Consider the following 19,007-nt stretch of genomic DNA (forward strand, 5'->3'; position numbering starts at 1 on the left):
ATGTACTTGCAGATCTTCCTGGGCAAGGTGCCGAGTAGACTGAGGAGAACGTCTGTGGAGAAGCTCAAGGAGAATTGCCTCAAACATGGTGCTCATGGGGGCTTAGAAGACCCCAAGAAAGTGATCCACCATAAGTTAATACATGCTGCTTCAGAGAGGGTGCTGAGTGACAGCAAAATGATCTTGGAAGAAAACATCCAGGACCAAGGCGTGCTCCCTCCCCACTCCCTAAGATGGCTGTAGAAGAAACAAGAGCAAAAGGCTCCAGAGATGCTATTCTTCCAGCAACGGCCAACCTGCCTGCTTGCAGCACAAACCAGACACCATGTCCAGGGCACCATGAGAGACCTCCAGACAGAACTCAGGAAGATCCTCGTGCCCTTATTAAGGTGGCACAGAAGCTGTTAACACTGAATCCTGACGCAGTTGAATTAAGAAGGCAAATGCTATGCTGGGTGAGACTGCCTTGCAGGCAGCTCACAGAAATGGGCTTTCCAGAGAGCAGAGCCTCAAAGGCCCTTCGGCTGAACCACATGTCAGTGCCTCAGGCCATGGGGTGGTTAATTGAATACTCGGAAGATTCAGCTATTGACAAGCCTCTTCCAGGCCATGCCGCTCAAGCAGGCACAAGTGCTGCCGCTGCCACCCCCACCTCCTCCTCCTCTGAAGCTGCTGTGGGAACTAGTGTTGAAGATGAGGAGCACACAGAAATCTTCAAGATACGCAGGAAAAAGAAATTCTGAGCCGATGCTCAGGCTGTCATTTCACTGACAGAGATGGGCTTTGATGCCCTCCGAGTGAACAACCACCAGCAGAATGCTGCTTGTGAATGGCTGCTGGAGGACCAGAAGCCATCCCCTGAGAAGTTGGACCAGGGCATCGATCCCAATAGCCCTCTTTCAGGCCATCCTGGACAACCCAGCAGTGCAGCTGGGTTTGACAAACCCTAAGACATTGCTAGTGTTTGAAGCCATGCTGGAGAACCCACTTAACAGCACCCAGTAGATAATGACCCAGATACAGGCCCTGTCATGCTGCAGATCTCTAGAATCTTCCAGACACTGAATTGCACGTAAGTGGTGCCTACTGTGCTCCCTGGCTGTGCAGTCTCAGTGGTTTGTGAGGCAGTGGGCAACAGGGCCCAGCTGGGATCTTGCCTGGACCACAGCTTCAGTGACTCCTTTTCTGATCTAAAGGCTTATCAACCTCCGCCATATGGTTTGAAAGTTGCAGTCCTGGCTTCTGACAGATGTTTACAGAGAATGGCTATTGCCCTAGGAAGGTGGATGAGTACTGCCCTGTTCCCCTCGACGCTTTGCCGGGCTCCTGAAGTGCTACTTGAATTGAGCCTTAGGTGTTTGCTCGTGGAGCCCGATGTACTTTAAAGGAGGCACGTTCTGATCCAAAGTGTTATGTCAAGTGTGCTCATTTATCCAGACTGACTCACAGATGGCTTCTTTAATAAATAAACCCTTTTCCTAAAAATAAATAAATGAATGAATAGATAGAAGAGCTGCCTAGATTCTACTACTTCTAACTTTATTGGCTTCTTTCCTGAGAAAAAGGATCTGGCTATTGCATCAATAAACACATAACTGCTTTGTGCTAGGCACTGATCTAGTACTGAAGTGTTTAACCATATCTTTTGACAGAAAGATTCTATATAGGACAGGAAAGTTGCGATCTGTATAAAACTAAATAATTAATTACTTTTGTCTTAATTTTCTTTCTAAATAAATATTATTTAAGCCTTTACACCTAAAGTCTAAGAAAATCCTATCCCACTCCAAGTTTTTGAGAACAATCTAGGAACCTGAACAAGTCAGCCAGCAGTGGTAGCTAAAACACAGGGTTCTGTGAAAATCGGGCAGCAGCGTCTTCAGTCCTCACAAAACTTGTCACTCTTGAATCAGACTTGGAATTCCACGGGAAAAAATTATAGCTGCTACCCCACAACTTTAGTCTCAAGGCTTTGTTTTTGTTCTTCTACAAAGACACCCATAAGGCTTCAGACTATAACCAAAGGCTTTAATGATTTTTTTTTCTAATTTGGAAATTGTTCTTGGAAAGCTGGATTTTGTATCTTCAACTGCTATACTCCTGTCCTGCAGGGAAAAACAATTCTGCAATATCTTGTGCTTTGTGTGTAATAAAGACTACAAGGGAAAATGTTTTACTTTGGAAATAAAGTCATCTGAAATCAAAAGCTAAAATGTTACTAACTTCTGGGGGACTGGGCCTAGAAACCCTCACACACAGACACTGGTAGGGTTGAAGGCCTTCAACTAGACACAGAGATGCAGTTAGAGCCTGTCACATAAACAAAGGAGAGCTGAGCTAGTCACAGGGTGTCTAAAAGTGCTGGCAGGGCACTGTGGATTGACAGATGGCTAACAGGCCTAAACCCCCACACCAAACAAGGATAGATTTCTTTTTAGCTGTGGTACAAAATGGTACAAAAATGGAAAAACAATGAAATCCAGGTGTTTCTCATGTCCCACACAGTCCTAGCCAGTGTAACTGTTAGCTAAGTAGCTTTAATTTGGAAAATGTTTAAGTAAATAAATATTTAGGCCGTTATTGTGTGGCCACCTCCATAGATTCCACAAATCTGTCACATGTCACACGTACCAAGTCAGTGGGAAAGAAACCTACACACAAAACCAGAAAGAGCTGGGCGTGGTGGCACACATCTTCAATCCTAATGCCTGGGAGGTGAGGGCAGGCAGATCTTCAGTTTAAGATCTACCTGGTCTGCATAGCTAAGCTTCAGACCGGCCAGAGTTACATGGTGAGATCCTGTCTCAAAAACTTACAAGCAAAGGACAAACAACAAAAATAATTTAAACACTCCATATGTCTTTCTGAGGCTCACAACTTAAAGCCCTTTAATAGTACAATGTAATCGAACATTAGAATGATTTTCAAGGTTATAAAAAATAACATGTTACAAGTCTGTATCACAAACCTAAGAATAATAGTACCGCAGGCTCTTGTAGATTCGCACAGGAATCTATAGAGGGATTCATGCCGATTCTTCACAACTCCTTTCTCCAGTGGAAGCCCTAAAATCCATACAATTCCCCAAACCATGTGGAGAAGAGGAGCACTTGCTCAGCTGACTGGTGACGAGGGATCCTCCAGATGCAAGCAGTGGTTACCAGGAGCCTCCTTGGGAGCAGGAGGTCTACCAAGACCCTCTGTCTGAGCCACTTCACTTGGACTCCTACTCGCAAGCTCCACACTTGCAGCTGACATCAGGCCACTTTCTGAAGGACAAAGAAGATAATACATTATATGCATGCTAGCAGTAAGATTCTAAAATCTTACTTTAGGACAACAGAATGGAGGGGCAGTGGCTTCTGAAATCCCAGTGGTGAATTATAGAGTATGCTAAGATGCTAGTGAAGGGGCATGCTAATCTCCAGCTTGGTTCCCCAGGGCCTCTGACTTGGGCTAGGAAGCCTTGTCTGAAGAGACAAGTCCCACTTGGAGCCCCACAGCACCATGGTCAGCATCTGTACCCTTATCCCTCTTTGGACTAGACAACCAACTGCTGCCTTCCCACTCCTCCTGGCCAGGGCTGTTATAAGCCCTTGTCCATCCTCTGTGGTCCATACCCACACTTTGAACCCAAGTAGCATCCAAGGGTCACTGCATAATCAAGCCCTATCTTTCAGGCCAGCCACAAACTCTTGACATGTGGATTTAGGACAGAAGGAGCCTCAACCAGGATGGATGGTCACTTTCCCACCCCAGACAAAGACACTAAGGAGGAGGGGAAGAGGAAGGGAGACGAACTTCTCACCTGGCTGGCTGGTCCGACACACCTCTTCCCAGGTGTAGTTATCGAGGTTCACAGGCTGTGTCACCCAGGGGTCCACAATCAGCTTCTCCAAAGTGGTCCGCTGCTCAGGGCAAGGCTGCAGCAGCCCAGACAGAAGACTCATAAGTTCTAGGGACATAAAGAACATGGGAGGATCCAGGCCGAAGTCAAGTGGAACACATCTCAGACCTGTAGATTTCAAGCTACCCTGCCTCACAGAGCCTCACACAGAGCAAGGGGACAGCCAGTTTTAGGGCATTAAGGCCTGGCCTGTTATATTCAGCAAATGCATTTATGAGGCCTGCCTCCAAAGTGGAAGTGTGCAAGTTGAGGTCCAGCTCAATCAAAGCTCAGACTGTCTGCTTACAAGGCGTGCTGGCTAGTTTTATGTCAACTCAATGCAAACTAGAGTTATTTGGGAAGAAGGGATCTCAATTGAGAAAATGCCCCCACCAGACTGGCCTGTGGGCAAGGCTATTGGGCATTTTCTTAAATTGATATGGGAGGGCCCAGATCACTCTGTGAATGGTGCAACCCATGGGCTGGTGTTCCTGGGTCTTTAAGAAAGGAGGCTAAGCAGGCCATGAGGAGCAAGCCAGTAAGGAGCACTCCTCCACGGTCTCAGTATCAGCTCCCACCTCTAGGTTCTAACTGTTTCAGTTCCTGCCCTGACTTCCCTCAGTAATGGACTGTGTGTAACTCTAAACTGAAATACTTTCCTTCCCAAGTTGCTTTTGGTAGCAGTGTTTTATCTCAGCAACAGAAACCCTAACTCTGACACAGGGACTCTGGCTGTGAATGACTGAGGATGGTCATGACATGCAAGACAAAGTAAATAGCGAGCTGAAGCACCTCGGATCATTCTGTGGGGAAGGAGACTGAGCTCTAACTGGACCCCAACCTTAATCTGTATTTGGGCCTATTTCCTCCAAATATATGTCTGTGTTGACCAGGGCCTCCCTGAGTCCCATCATCAGGAACCCAATCTGTGTAATGAGAATCCGTGGTGCAGAACAGTCCATCATATAAACTGCAGCATCTTAGGGACTCTCAACTTAGTAAAGCTCCAGATGCAAAGTGCTACAGCTAAGTACATCCCTCCAAAGTATGCGTGCTGGGGAACTCGACCGTAATGTGACGGTGCAGGGCAGCTGGCTGTTGGGAGGAGGGTATAGTTTGAGGAAGCCATGGGTGGGGAAGACAGATGAGCTGGTGTCCTAAGAGGTAGAAAAAGCTAAGTTCCCTGTCTCCGCCATAAGGACAGAGAAAGAAGGTGCCATCCACAAGGCAAAAAGAGGTCTCACTGAGAACTGAACCTGCCACCACCTTTACTCAGACTTTCAGTCCTGTAACTGTGAAATGGTGATCTGACTGAAGGTCCTATCTGGGATTCTGAAAGCAGACATTGGCTTCTAACCTACACAGAGGCTAGGGCACAGACTGAACATCTGCCGTCACCATGTGGGTTCTCCTCATAAGTGACTGCTGTGGGACCACAGGATGCCAGAGAGGAAGGGGCCCCAGCTGACACCTGACATCTGCCATCTCCATGAGCTCCACTAGGCTCCAGGCTCCTGCAGTGTCTGCTCCGAGCTTAGGAAGCCTTTCTGGCCTCTGAGTCAGAGTCCACTTGACTACCTGGCTTTCATTAAACATACAAAGTGCCACTTGGCCTCGAGCTGCTGTCACATCTTCTCTCACTACATTTTCCACGTGAACTGCTGAGGGTCAAGTCTCCTCGTGCACTAACACTACCCTGCTCCACAAATGGGGCTTCTGACCTAAGTTAAACATCTGACCTCACAGATGCTGCCACAGACAAGGTTACTGACTGCAAAGCATCACTTCCAAGAGGGCCTTGAAGAGCCAAAGGACACTAATAAAAATTACCAAAATGTTTTTTGAGTCACGTTAAAATTATTATGCCCAGATCGAATGTTAGAAGAATAAAAAAAGAGGTCATCAGTACAGAAAGAGAAGAGGCAGAAACACAAGAGGTCATCAGTACAGAAAGAGAGGAGGCAGAAACACAAGTACTGAGCTATCATTTGCCACCTGGAGCTCATGCTCACCTTGGGAAACCAGGAAGGGGGGATGAATAACTGCCTCCATGGTCTCCTCCACCTCACAGAAGGGATTCTCCTCGAAGATGAGCGTGTACAGCGTGACCCCGAGAGACCACATCTCCAGCTCTGGCCCTCTGTAGCTGTGAGGAGGAAAGGAGAACATTTCAGAGCCTCTCTGCACTTGCTACAAAGCCCCAGCCCTGAGTGCCAGAGCCTTCCATCCCTGGCCAGAGACTTGCATTCTCAGTCCACTCAGGGTTGCCTCAAGCAAGAGACCCTCTATATGACCAGGAAAAGGAGGGATTCCCAGAGGTGGGGAGAGCAGAAGAGTGGGTAGCAAATCACAACTTGGAATCCCTAGGTGCCACAGGAGCCACAGGCAGCGTTTGAACAAGGTGATAGGATACCCACTCACCATGTGGTGGGAGGAAGAAGATGCTCAAAGTGGAGATGAATGAGGAGAAACACAAAGACAAAATGTAGTGACAGCTGAGGGGTCAGAGAAATGAATGGCAGGATGGAGAGGCTTATCTGGAACTAGGCCTGATAGGAAGAGCCTGCCTCCGGGAAGATGTGAGGTATTGTTATCGACTTCACCCATGCTATCAGCTTCCAGGCAGGTTGCCTGTAGCCAGTCAGAGTTTGCTGACCCCTGGACAGAAAGATATCTATATGTAAAAGAGGAAGGAAGAATGTTCTTCAGAAAGCCTTTTGCCTGGTGAAATGCAGGTGTGTGCGCAATGTGGAAGGATGCAGAATGAGACAGGGCCTGCCCAAGAGGGCCACAAGCAGAACCAGCACACATACAACTGAAAAGGATGGGCAGAGAGCGGAAAACACAGTACTGACAGGAGACGGGGAGAAGGCACGGTGCACAGACCCCTCAATACTGAGATGGAAGTTTAATAGCCTGGGTGTGGAGCAGCAGACCAGCCACACAAAGCATGTACAGTGAACCAGTTTACATGCAATTCCTCTTTAATACCGACGACATTTCAGCCACTCTTGCTACTGGGCTTCTTGTATGGGCAGCCCAACAAGATTATTTAGACAATGACTACTGGAACTGGAAAGAGACCTCCAGTTAAGAGCATTGGCTGCACTTGCAGAGAACCTGGGTTCCATTCCTAGCAACCACGACAGCTAACGACTGTCTGTTGTTCCAGTCCCAGGAGACCTGTGTTCGTTAGGTATCTACTCCTATGATGAAGACACCATGACCAGAAGCAATGTGTGGAGGAAGCTCATTTGTCTTGCAGGTTACAGCGCGCCATCAGGAGAGCGGAGACAGGAATGTGGGGCAGGAACCCGGAGGCAGGAACTGAAGCAGAGCACGGATGAGTACTGTTAGCTTGCTCAGACTGCTTTCTTAAGCAACTCAGAACCACTCACCCAGAGATGAAACCTCTCACAGTGAGTTAGGCCCTCCCACATCAGTCATTACTCAAGAAAATGCCCCATAGGCCAGTCAGGTGGGGCATTTTCTCAATGGAGGTTTTCTCTTCCCAAATGACTCATTTGTGTCACACGGACAAAACACTACTCAGAATAGGATCCAACACCCTTTTCTGACTTCTGCAGGCACTGAACATGCTACACAGACATACACGCAGGCAAAACACCCAAACGCATAACATAAAAATAATTCTGAAATAATAATTATTCCTGATATTCAGAGTAAGTACAGCAAGTTACAGAGGAGTTACTCAGATAATCCCATCTTTTGAGACCCTCCTCTTTGTCTTTTTTTTTTTTTTTTTTTTGGTTCTTTTTTCGAGCTGGGGACCGAACCCAGGGCCTTGCGCTTCCTAGGCAAGCACTCTACCACTGAGCTAATTCCCCAACCCCCCTCTTTGTCTTCTATTTTTCTAACTTTCTGTAACATCAAACTACAATTGAAAGTTGAAATAGTAAAATGGACCCTTATCCATCGTCCAGCTCCCTGCCTATTGCACACTTATTTGCAGAACATCACCCTCATTACTCAATAAAAAGGCACACACCGAAACCATTTTTTCCTAAAGTCGCCACTGTCATGGGCTTTATGTAAAGTCGAGAGGAGGGTAAGCTACAAGAGTGTGTGATACGTACGGATTTCCAATGAGAACTTCAGGTGCACAGTATTCAATTGTTCCACAAAAGGTATAAAATAGTTTGCCCTTCTCTAAGTAGGCAGCTGAGCCAAAATCTATCAGCTTAATTGTGAAGTCCTCAGCAATCACAATGTTCTCATCCTTGATGTCTCTATGGATGATGCCTTGGGAACGCAAGTATCTTACAGCAGACACCAGCTGGAACCAGAGGAAAGTGGAACATTTCAAAAAGCAATTCAAGTAAAACATGCCTGCAAACTAAATACTGACAAGAAAAACAAAAACCATCAACAAAGGAAAAATAAATATTCTCCAGTGCATAGTCCAGGTGCTGGAGAAGTGGTTCTGCACAGACAGGAGGCACTGCAGCTTGGGAGTGTGTTGCTGCCTCACACAGAGCAGAGTTTGCCAGAAAGCAAACATGGCTCCCAATGTCTCTACTGTTACCACTAACTAAAGAAAGCCTCCCAGCAGACACTTGTCCCATAACCATCTCAGGAGGAAAGACAAGTATGCATGCATAGGCCCTGTATGGGTACCGCAGCTCACAGAAAAGGAAAGCGCCTGTGCAGGGTGCAGCAGGCTGCAGTTTGAGGTTAAAGCAGGAGCATATAATCCTGATGCAGGGTCTGAGCATGCTCTGCATGGTGTGTTCCCCATTATTCCCTCACCAACACATCTCCTACCATGTGGGGTAAGTGGCCTCTGCAGGAAGGAGGTTGTATATAGGCCTCTGCCTCTGAAAGGCAAGCATCATAACACCCATCTGCCCAGGTACTCTTGTTTCTCCTTCAATGAAACTAATTATTCCACAATTTGGATAGCAACTGCAGCATGGACATAATCGATCATTTGGATCTTTGGAGACAATGTTATACTTCCAAATAAAAATCTTTAAATCAGAAAGACAGTTAATGGTATATCAACTAAGGTCAATCAACTGATAAAGAAGTATACATTATAGACACTTGCCTAAATATTTACATATACAAATTTTTAGAAACACACAGGCATGCATGTACATATACATGCAGACATATATGCATGTTTAACATTCATGAACATATGAACACATGAGCATGCATACATAGACACATACATGTTGGAGCCAAACAAGAGTACCTAGATCAGGGAAGAATCTTGCTATGTATGTACCCCAGAGTGGCCCTGAATTCTCTATACTCCTGTTTCAGACTCTATAGTACTGAAATTATAGATGTGTACTGCCATATTTTTCCTAAGACTGCAAAGTCTCTCTACAACTAAATTGTACTGAATTCATCCTTCCTCTCTACAAGCCCCAGCTGTGCCCAGTGTGTACACAGCTGCTCACTGTGCCGCTCCCTGGGGAGGTAGTGCTGTCCACAGGCCCCAGCTCAATCTCTGACAAACAAGAAAAGATAGACAGAATGATAGATTGATGATGGGTGACAGACAAATGATAGGAAGGAAGGAAGGAAGGAAGGAAGGAAGGAAGGAAGGAAGGAAGATAGAATGATAGATTGATAATGGGTGACAGACAAATGATAGGAAGGAAGGAAGGAAAGAAGATAGACAGAATGATAGATTGATGATGGGTGACAGACAAATGATAGGAAGGAAGGAAGGAAACACATAATCTTCTGACAGGATGTGGGAGAGGGGTAGTGGGGCATTCATTTAGCATTTCATAAAGGCTGAAACACACAGAGAGAAGCCTGAGAAACTTTCAGGAGTTTACAACTTTCAAGAAATGTTAGATTAAAGAATCTTTCACCGCATCACTTTGAAGAAATAACCAAAGGACAAGTATAAACATTCCACATATTTCTGGGGCACCTAATGGAAGAACCACTGCCTTCTCATTATTCAAAACGAGAACCACTGTCTCCACCCTCCTTCCCCTTCCCAGTTCTCAGACACCTTCCAGACTTGCTGCTCACTTCCCATTCCTACAAAGTGAGCAGAGATCCACGTACATTAAATACAAAGCACATCACGACCAACCTTTTGACACGGGATAGCTCATACCACAATCTTTATGCCTCTTTAGGTAATCTCTGATTTAATCCCAACATCCTTTTCATGTAGTCACAACAGTGTTTTAACTGCACACATTAGAAGGTTAAGGCTGTACACATGGTCACATGACTAGTGAGAACACAAAATCAAAGACACAGAACTCACAGCAAATGAAGACTTTGTGTTTACTGTTTGTGACTGGTATATATATGGATAAACTTTAATCACTAAAATACAGTTCCCTGGTAATTCCTTCCAATTTCCCTTTCTCTTACCCTATAAAGCCCATGGCTGAAAGCTAACACTGGCTCACTGGGGAAACTGTCTACATGCTACTAACCTTTGCAGTCATGGAGCTCAACTACCCCACCCACATCCAGCCGGCAGAACGCCGGCCCTCTCTCACTTGTCGGAAGATGTAACTCGCCAGGGGCTCATCCAAGCAGGGATGACGGTCAATGAAAGCAAAGAGGTCCAAGCCAGAGCCATGCTTTTCCATCACTAGCTGAAAGAACCCTTGGTTTTCGAATACATCCACAATCTGAAAGAGACAAGGTCAGGTACAGCTTTGTCTACAAACAACTCCAGTCAACAGATTAATGTTAAAGAAGTGACATGACGGTGAGAGCACACAGAGAATCACCAACCTTGATTATGTTGGCATGTTCCACCTTGGACAGAATTGAAATCTCTAAAGGAACTCTTCCAAGTTTGGGATCTTCAACCCAACAATCCTCTAAAACCTTCTCCTTCTTAATAAACTTCACCACCACCTATATGAGAGAAGAGCAGAGTCCTCTACCACATTAAACCCAGTGCCCACCACTGGCTTTCTATCTCCCCCAAGACCCACAGCCATGTAAAAAGAAATGTAGCAAGTCCCCACAACAGGGAAAAAGGAGGATGCAGCTGAATAGAAATGCAGGCAATTTCTACTTGTCTATTACCGGTAAGATGGGATAAATGGGGGTACCCGGAGGTGCTGAGAAGCCATGGCCAATGCTGGAAAAAAGAAGTCTCAGAAACCTGAGGACAAGTGTTCCCACAATACTCTATATCATCCCCAAGAGAATGAAATAAATGTACAAAAGTAGAGAAAATAAAGAAAACTGTCATCATTAAACAAGTGTCAGTCCTGATGCTGAAATAAACCAGGGTGTCGCTCAAGCCTGATGTGTAGTAAATATTCAGTTACCAGATGCAATGAGACAAAGCTCCATTGTAGAGAAAGAAAGACTGCATGTCAGCCACTACAAGACAGGCTTGCCACTCAACAGACTGGCTACTACACGGAGGACTCAACAGACTGGCTACTACACGGAGGACTCAACAGACTGGCTACTACATGGAGGACTCAACAGACTGGCTACTACACGGAGGACTCAACAGACTGGCTACTACACGGAGGACTCAACAGACTGGCTACTACACGGAGGACTCAACAGACTGGCTACTACACGGAGGACTCAACAGACTGGCTACTACACGGAGGACTCAACAGACTGGCTACTACACGGAGGACTCAACAGACTGGCTACTACATGGAGGACTAGGAATACAGGTAAAAGCAGCCTGGGTCAAAATCCCAGCAAGGCCTCTTTATGTATCAGTGAGAGACACTGTCATGCTCCAAAGAGGACGTAAACGGTGAAGTGCATCATGTACCAGGGAATGCTGAGTGCCCAGGGAAAAGAAATGACAAGGCATTAAGTGGATAGGTGCGAGGGAGAGACACGGGGACAGAGGCCTGGAAGTGCCGACCTCTAGGAAGCCAAGTAAGAGCAGGCATTGGGTTGGGTGTGGAGCAGGAGTAGCAGCCAGAAGATTCTGCACTGTACAACTATCTCTCACACTCATCTGGAGAGAAGAGATATGGCTTGGGTGAAGCAGACAAATTCTGAAAGGGATAGAAGGCTTCCTTGACTTTCCCAAGAGAGAGATAGAAGAGAACTCAGAAAGATGAGGCAGAAGCAAGCCAGTGAGATCCTGACGAATTAAGAGGAGCTCAGTGCCTGGGAATGGAGGTCAACAGCCATGTGTGCCACTGTAGACATCACATGTCACTCGATGCCTGCTGCCCAGTAACCTGCACACAGCAAGAAGACAAGAAGAAGAAGGCGATTCTCTGGGAGCTGCCACACATGCTTCAAGTGAGTTCAGAGACATAAGGGAGAATACTGATTTGGAAAAATAAGAAAAAGAAAGACAAGAATAGTCTTTTAAAATAAAGCTATAAGCATCCAGACCCAAGTCTTACCAAGCATCAGGCAAGAATAAAGAATACACACAAACTCCTAAATATATCCTGGTAATTTTTGAAATACATATACACGTGTAAAAGTATAATAAAGCAAGTCTAACCCCACCCCACCCCAAAACTCTACGCAGTGAGCTCAGCATGAGGAATCAGAATCATCACATTAGGGCTAGCAAGAGGGCTCAGCAAGCAGAGGTGCCTGCTGCCAACCTGATAACCTGGTTCAATCCTTAGAACCGGCTTTTCCAAGTTATACACTGTGTAACATGGACTTACACATATACATACATCATACATGCACAGACATACAATATTATATTTTGAAACATGTCTCTCTAAGTAGGCCTGGCTGTCCTAGAAATCACTATATAGACCAGGCTAGCCTTGAACTCACAGAGATCTGCCTGCCTCTGCCTCCTGTACTGGGATTAAAGGCATGCACCAACACATCTGACCTATAATAAAGAATTTTTAAATAAAAATAAATAAATTCAACAGCTAATCAAAGCTAGCAATGCATTGAAAGATATTATACATAACCTACATAACCAAGGATGGAATCCATGAGCATAAGAAAATCTATTAGTGTTATATTAAAAAAGGAGTACAATTATATAAATAAGTGCTGAAAGACATCAATCAATACTTGATTCATTCAATGAGTTGAGTGGCCAATCAAACTCACTCTGAAAAAGAAAAAGAAAAAATTTCAGGGAACAGTGAAATGACTCAGTGGGTAAAAGTGCTACTAACAAACCTACGTGTTCTTTGACCTCCATGCACACGCGCGTACATACACACACACACACACACACACACACACACACACACACACACACAACCATGCGTGCACACACACACACGTGCATGCACACATATGCATGCACACATGCACACATGTGCACGTACACACATACAAATTAATGCCAAATTAGCCTATCCAGCTGGGCTAATAAAAGAATGAGCTCACTGGGAAATGAAAGGTAACACAGTGACAGCCTGAGAACCAAGGACCCTCAAGTATCACTGTTCTGGGGCTCTAGTCAATGTGACAGGAAGGAAGAACGGAAAGTGGGCCAAGGAGAGGAAAGACATAACTGCCATACTATGAGGAAATGCCAAAATATCCTCTGAAGAATCCTTCAAACCACAGACTATGACCCAGCAACGCAGACACTGATCTCCGGAGCATTCCAGCAACAAGTAATAAGAAAACACTGGCAATACTCAGGATCTGACTGGTAGTTATATGCTTGGGGAGCCTAAGTGGTTGCTGTCTCTGAATAGCATGGTTGACACTAAAATCACAACATGCCAGTGGATCTGGAAGCGAAGGAAAGTGAGCTCTAAGGCTCAGATAGAGGGATACATAGGAATGATCCTAATGACTGGGAGAGGAAGCCAGCTGGGAGAAATTCAGTGCACCTAAAGAATGCCTGTGGGCTGGAGAGATGGCTCAGCAGTTAAGAGCACCCGACTGGTCTTCCAGAGGTTATGAGTTCAATTCCCAGCAACCACATGGTGGCTCACAACCATCTGTAAAGAGATCCAATGCCCTCTTCTGGTGTATCTACAGTGTGTACTTATATATAATAAATAAATAAATCTTAAAAAAAAAAAAAAGAATGCCTGGCACCCACCAGGCATATGAGAGCCATCACAAAAGATCTTGGGTGACCCTCACAGTATTTGTCAGCTAGCTTGCTTCTGTGTTTGGCGGGGACATATTTTTCCAGTTAAGCAGAGGAAGTCCTAAGTTTGGTTGTAAAAGTGAGTTTGCAGGCCCACGTGGATAGCAGAAGAATAATATAAGCCCTTGCTCAGAAGAGGGGAGGTATCAACATAGTAATAACCCTGGATGGGGCCGAAGAGCCTGCAAAAGAGCAAGGTCTAAATATGAAACTCTAGGGCTATTGTCTAGCGTTAGAGTTGTAGAGCAGAAAGTATAGCTATATCCAGAAAGCACCATGTCCTGGTCCCCTTCCTCCATGACAACTCTTAAGAGTCATAAATCACGGGACCTCCAGTAGAGCCATCCCCACACGAGCCCCAGCACCTCTTTGTTGCCTTCCTTCTCCATTGCAGTCCACACAAAGCCAAAGGCGCCACTGCCGAGTGGGCGCAGGGTGTTGTACTTATGGGAGTACTCGCCCTCACAGGCTGCCAGCCCCTCCAGCTCTGCAGGTGTTGGGGACTCCTCAAACCAAGGCTTGGCTCTGAGCATCTGTGGACACAAAGAAAGGTCGGGGAGATCACAAGTCATCTCCACTGGTATAGCCCCTGCATTCATGCTGTTCCTGTGTTCACAGTGGGCTGCTCTGAAAATTCCCATGGCTCCTCTGGCAGTGTCCAGCCATCAACCCAAACTGGCTTATGTCTAAATGCAGCTACATGCCACTGTACAAGGTATACATTCATTTAACATCCTACACTTGCTTTAAACTTACAGAGGGAGAAATTCCGAAATGGTAAAAAGCCACAGGCATACCCTCCACCCATTGCAGCCAGAAAGGCAGTGATGCCACCTGGAAAAGCTACAACACAGTAGAAAAGTACACAGAAGACCAAGCTGACCAGATACCAACCTCTCCAAAGCTGGATCCAGAGAGGTCAGGCATGGAGTGGGTAGAGCTTGGCAGGCTGGCAAGGAACAGGCGGGTTCGGGTGGCTGAGTCCCGGTGACTGTGTAAGAAGTCCTTCACCAGCCAGCAGCAGAACAGGGTTGCAGAGCCCTGGAGCTGCACACGCTTTACTTCAAACTGTACACCTGAAGGGCAGGAAGGTGAGGAAGTGTAGTGCCCTGCTGACCCCAATGACCTCATTAAACACTGCTAGGATTTCAAAAGCCTCTTCCCCAGAACATACTCAGTCGTAAGCCATCTCGGTGGTAGCAGCTTCCAGAGAAGATGCCCTCCTGGATCTCCTGCTGCAGGCTGGTGGGCCCAGGTGCCACAGGAGTGGAAGTGATCTGGGCGCTCAGTCTAGGCTTCTCTGCTGATAGGCACATCTTGTTAGGACCAGGATCTGGTATGGGAGGGTCACAACCTAGGCTTTCTATGTCACTAGTTTCATAGCGTTCAGAGGATACCAAAGAAATGTTAGACAGTTCTGCTCCATCATGTCCTGCTCCCATCTCCTGGAACCGATGGCCTTCCCTAAGGTCAAGATAGGTCCCACTAAGAAGCAACATCTCTCGGTGAGCTAAAATATCTGAAGTCTGCCTGTGCGGAATACCCACATCTAAATCTGACCCCACCCCTGAAAGAGATGGTGTCTCGCTAAGTTCAGAAGTGGTACAGGAACAATGTGATGGAGTTCTGTCTGTCCGGTCATTGAGAAAGAGCTCCCTGAGGTTCCAGGAATAAGAATTTACATCAGCCTCCTGGGCTTCCACTGCCTCCAAGACACCAGGGAGGTCAGTGGCCAAAGCATAGCAGGCTGAGGAGCTGCCTGAGTGGCTAGCATGTAGGTCTCGGCCTCCCCAATCACAGAAGGACACGGGGGCAGTGAAAGGAGGATGTTCTGCTGGGACAAGTTCCACACAGGAGATTCCTAGAGCTCCCCCAAAGCTTGACTTGGACAACTGTTCCTTAATCAAGCAAGTCTGCAGCTCTTCTCGATCATTTCTCACTCCTGGCCATGGTTCATCCAGAGTGGGTGTCCCAAGAAAGACACACCCCACTGCAGAGGGGCTGGGAGCCGAGTCCTGGCCTCGCTGTTGTAAGATCCACTCGCTTCTATGCTGTGGGCAGTATGTCAGGCTCCCTCCTGGTATCTGCCCTGTGGTATGGGGCTCAGGCATGGTGGCATCAGCCCAGGGGTTAGGACTACTGGGACTACTGATACCCATCAGCTCCAATTGAGCTTCCTGTTGCAGACTACTCATGTCCACTCTGTTGCTTCTGTCCTTAGCTGGGACTAGAGGCTCAGAATCTTCACATGAAGCAAACAGTTTTGCATCCACTGGTTTGGACCTGCTTTCTTCTAAAAGACCCTCCCTGTAGCTCTCTGCTGCTGAAGGATTTTCCTTTCCCAAGACATGGATATGCTGGCTTGCAAGCAGTAACTTCTCATCATGGATTGGCAGGCTTCCTTTTGTGGTGTCTTTCTGGGCCTTGGACAATAACCATTTCCTGTGGGTTAGTGGGCTTTCTTCTGAGATATTTTTCTGAATTTCAGACAGTTCTTTAAGGACTGGTGGGGATATTTCCAGGGTGTCTGGTTGGGTCTGAGATAGTAACTGGTCAGCATGGGCTAGCAGGTTTCTCTTTGGAATGTTCCGCTGGTCTGTGGGTAATGACCGCTCACCGTCCACTGGGCTGCTGTCCACCCTGGAGACAGGAATTTGGATGATAATCACTAGTGGCAGTGTGAAGTCACACTGACTTTCCCTCTATGAGAGACAAATACAATGAATGGAGCATGGTGAACTTAGGATAGATAGCCTCAATTTTCTATCTGCTCTTAGATATTTTTTTCATATAAATCTACATTCCAGGATGAATCAAAAGAAGCTACTGAAATGGATTTCAGATTGTTCATGACAGCAGGCTGACTCATTCTCATCACCACCCAGCAACTACTTACATAAACTAGGGAGGTAGCTCAGGGAAGAGCAAGGAGACTAGGGCAAGGAGCAGGAAGGATGGGAGGGCAGGGGTGACCGCATCTAGTGTGAGCAGGCTACTGCAGTCCAGGCAGGTGACCTGCCTCCAGCAGCTTGTCGTTCAGTGTAGCCACAAGCTTACTATGCTATGTCTGCTCACATCATGACTAAGGCCAAGCGTCTGGTCATCAGATACACTACTGTGGTCTTGAAATGGTATCCCCACAAAGTGTACAGCAGAAGTTAATCAAGATAGTGGAAAAGGTCTATTTGAAGATGGTGCCCTAGCAGAAGACGTGTTGGTTGAGTTGTAAAAACAAAGGCTTCCTAGAGAAAAATAATTAGATGAAGGTCCCCAGAGAACAGGCAAAAAAGCACTGTGTCTACCCACTGCTTCCCCACCCCCATCCTCCTACCCCCGTCCATTCCTCCCATGTCACAGAGTGAGTCTAGCCCTCTCCAGGAACAGATTACAGGGTCAACCTGAGGATGAAGGCTTGGGGGATGCACACAAGAGCCTCATTAAGACCTAGCCAAGGGGTCTGGACAGCTCCTGGGCATGGTTTTACCCTCTTGAAATCTCCTAATGCTGCTGGATGCTAGTGGTTCTCAGTATTTCCATCCCCTCTGCTGACTCACCTGCTCCTATAGCCTTTCTACCCTCAAGCCTGACAAATAGGCTCTGGGATTTTAGAAAGATCACAGGTCACTTGCTAGGAAAACTGGTACATTGGGGACATGATCCTCTGTCCCTGCAGTATGACCTCTGAAAATCTGCATTGCAGGAGCTGAGGGAAGACCACCAATGACTTTGCTCAGCAATGGTTTGGCTACTAACATTGTGTTAGCATCAAGTTAGAAGCATCAAGTTGGTTGGAGACTGAGAATCCTAGCATGACAACAACTCAGGAGATGAAGGACATCTGCCAGCTGCCCTGGCAGCCAAGCATCACCTGTCACTGAATTCTGGTCACTGTGGAAGGGACACAGAGAGGTTTTCAAGTGACTCTTTGGAACTCCTCTTATCCTACTGGCAGAAGATCATACAAGGCAACATGGGACCTATGTCCAGAGCTGCCCCACAGATATCAGGTCCTCCTGTCAGGAACACCAAGAGCTGACTTCTGAGGAGCCAAAAACCCCAATACTGTCCAAATACTTTACCAAAAACCCCAATACTGTCCAAATACTTTACCAAAAACCCCAATACTGTCCAAATACTTTACCAAAAACCCCAATATACTTTACCAAAAACCCCAATACTGTCCAAATACTTTACCAAAAACCCCAATACTGTCCAAATACTTTACCAAAAACCCCAATACTGTCCAAATGCTTTACCAAAAACCCCAATACTGTCCAAATGCTTTACCAAAAACCCCAATACTGTCCAAATACTTTACCCGGAGGTTGATTTCTGTTTTGTTTTTTGAGTACCTGGCACACAGTGGAAGAATTTACTGAGCTTCAGCCTCAATTCCTCAAAACACACTCTTTCCTAACAAGCCCTGACTTTTGAACTTTTGTAACAAAGTACCATTATCTGTTCTATATGTCAGATTGCGGCAAAATAAACCTGTCATTAAAATGCTATGGTGACAGATAAATGAATTTTTATTCCTACCTTCCAAAGTTTTCCACTAAAACTTCCTTTACTCAAAATGAATAATTTTATTTAAGAATATATAAAGAGTGCTTTCAAATGATTTTCAAAATTCTAGAGCTCTATCTCTTAGTCTTCTTGAGTTCTCAGTAACCTACTTCCTTGTCCCTAAGATGAGAATAGCATCGGGGGTGCTCTCTCCTAGGGCTGCAAGGACTCGAGTCAAGTAACAGGAAAAGCACTGCTGTGCAGACGCAGCAGGTGAGCAGTACACATTAGCCATCACTGACATACGTCATTACCCAGGGGCTGAAGACTACCTAACCGGGTGTTCAGTAAACTTGGAACCTCCCACCAGCACTTACCCCAGGGAGGGCTGAGATGCACAAGAAGGAAGTATCTGGCGTCCAGTTTCCAACTGAGTCTGAGTCCTAGGCGAGACTTGTCCTCCCCGCAGCTTCAGGGTCTCATCTTGTAATGGCACGTGGCCCCGTGTCAACACATCAATTCTTGGATCTAACAGCAAGATCAAGAACATTGTCTATTCCCAACCAC

General features: G+C 46.3%; 1 protein-coding gene and 1 pseudogene across 1 annotated transcript in view; one reads left to right on the forward strand and one right to left on the reverse strand.

The window, feature by feature from the left end:
- On the forward strand, positions 1 to 1,076 carry LOC116898581 (annotated as a pseudogene).
- A 1,781-nt stretch (positions 1,077 to 2,857) lies between these two features.
- Positions 2,858 to 19,007, reverse strand: part of Pask (PAS domain containing serine/threonine kinase) — a 28,931-nt gene continuing 12,781 nt past the window's right edge. The window contains exons 8-17 of the mRNA XM_032901673.1: positions 18,818 to 18,968; positions 15,109 to 16,574; positions 14,829 to 15,010; positions 14,300 to 14,467; positions 10,634 to 10,759; positions 10,393 to 10,527; positions 7,984 to 8,183; positions 5,899 to 6,032; positions 3,809 to 3,955; positions 2,858 to 3,269 (exon numbers count right to left, since the gene is read on the reverse strand). Coding sequence (XP_032757564.1) covers positions 3,115 to 3,269; positions 3,809 to 3,955; positions 5,899 to 6,032; positions 7,984 to 8,183; positions 10,393 to 10,527; positions 10,634 to 10,759; positions 14,300 to 14,467; positions 14,829 to 15,010; positions 15,109 to 16,574; positions 18,818 to 18,968 — 2,864 coding nt within the window. The 3' untranslated portion in view covers positions 2,858 to 3,114. The remainder of the gene's footprint in view (positions 3,270 to 3,808; positions 3,956 to 5,898; positions 6,033 to 7,983; positions 8,184 to 10,392; positions 10,528 to 10,633; positions 10,760 to 14,299; positions 14,468 to 14,828; positions 15,011 to 15,108; positions 16,575 to 18,817; positions 18,969 to 19,007) is intronic.

This window comes from Rattus rattus, chromosome 4, assembly GCF_011064425.1.
Source record: "Rattus rattus isolate New Zealand chromosome 4, Rrattus_CSIRO_v1, whole genome shotgun sequence".
NCBI lineage: Eukaryota > Metazoa > Chordata > Mammalia > Rodentia > Muridae > Rattus > Rattus rattus.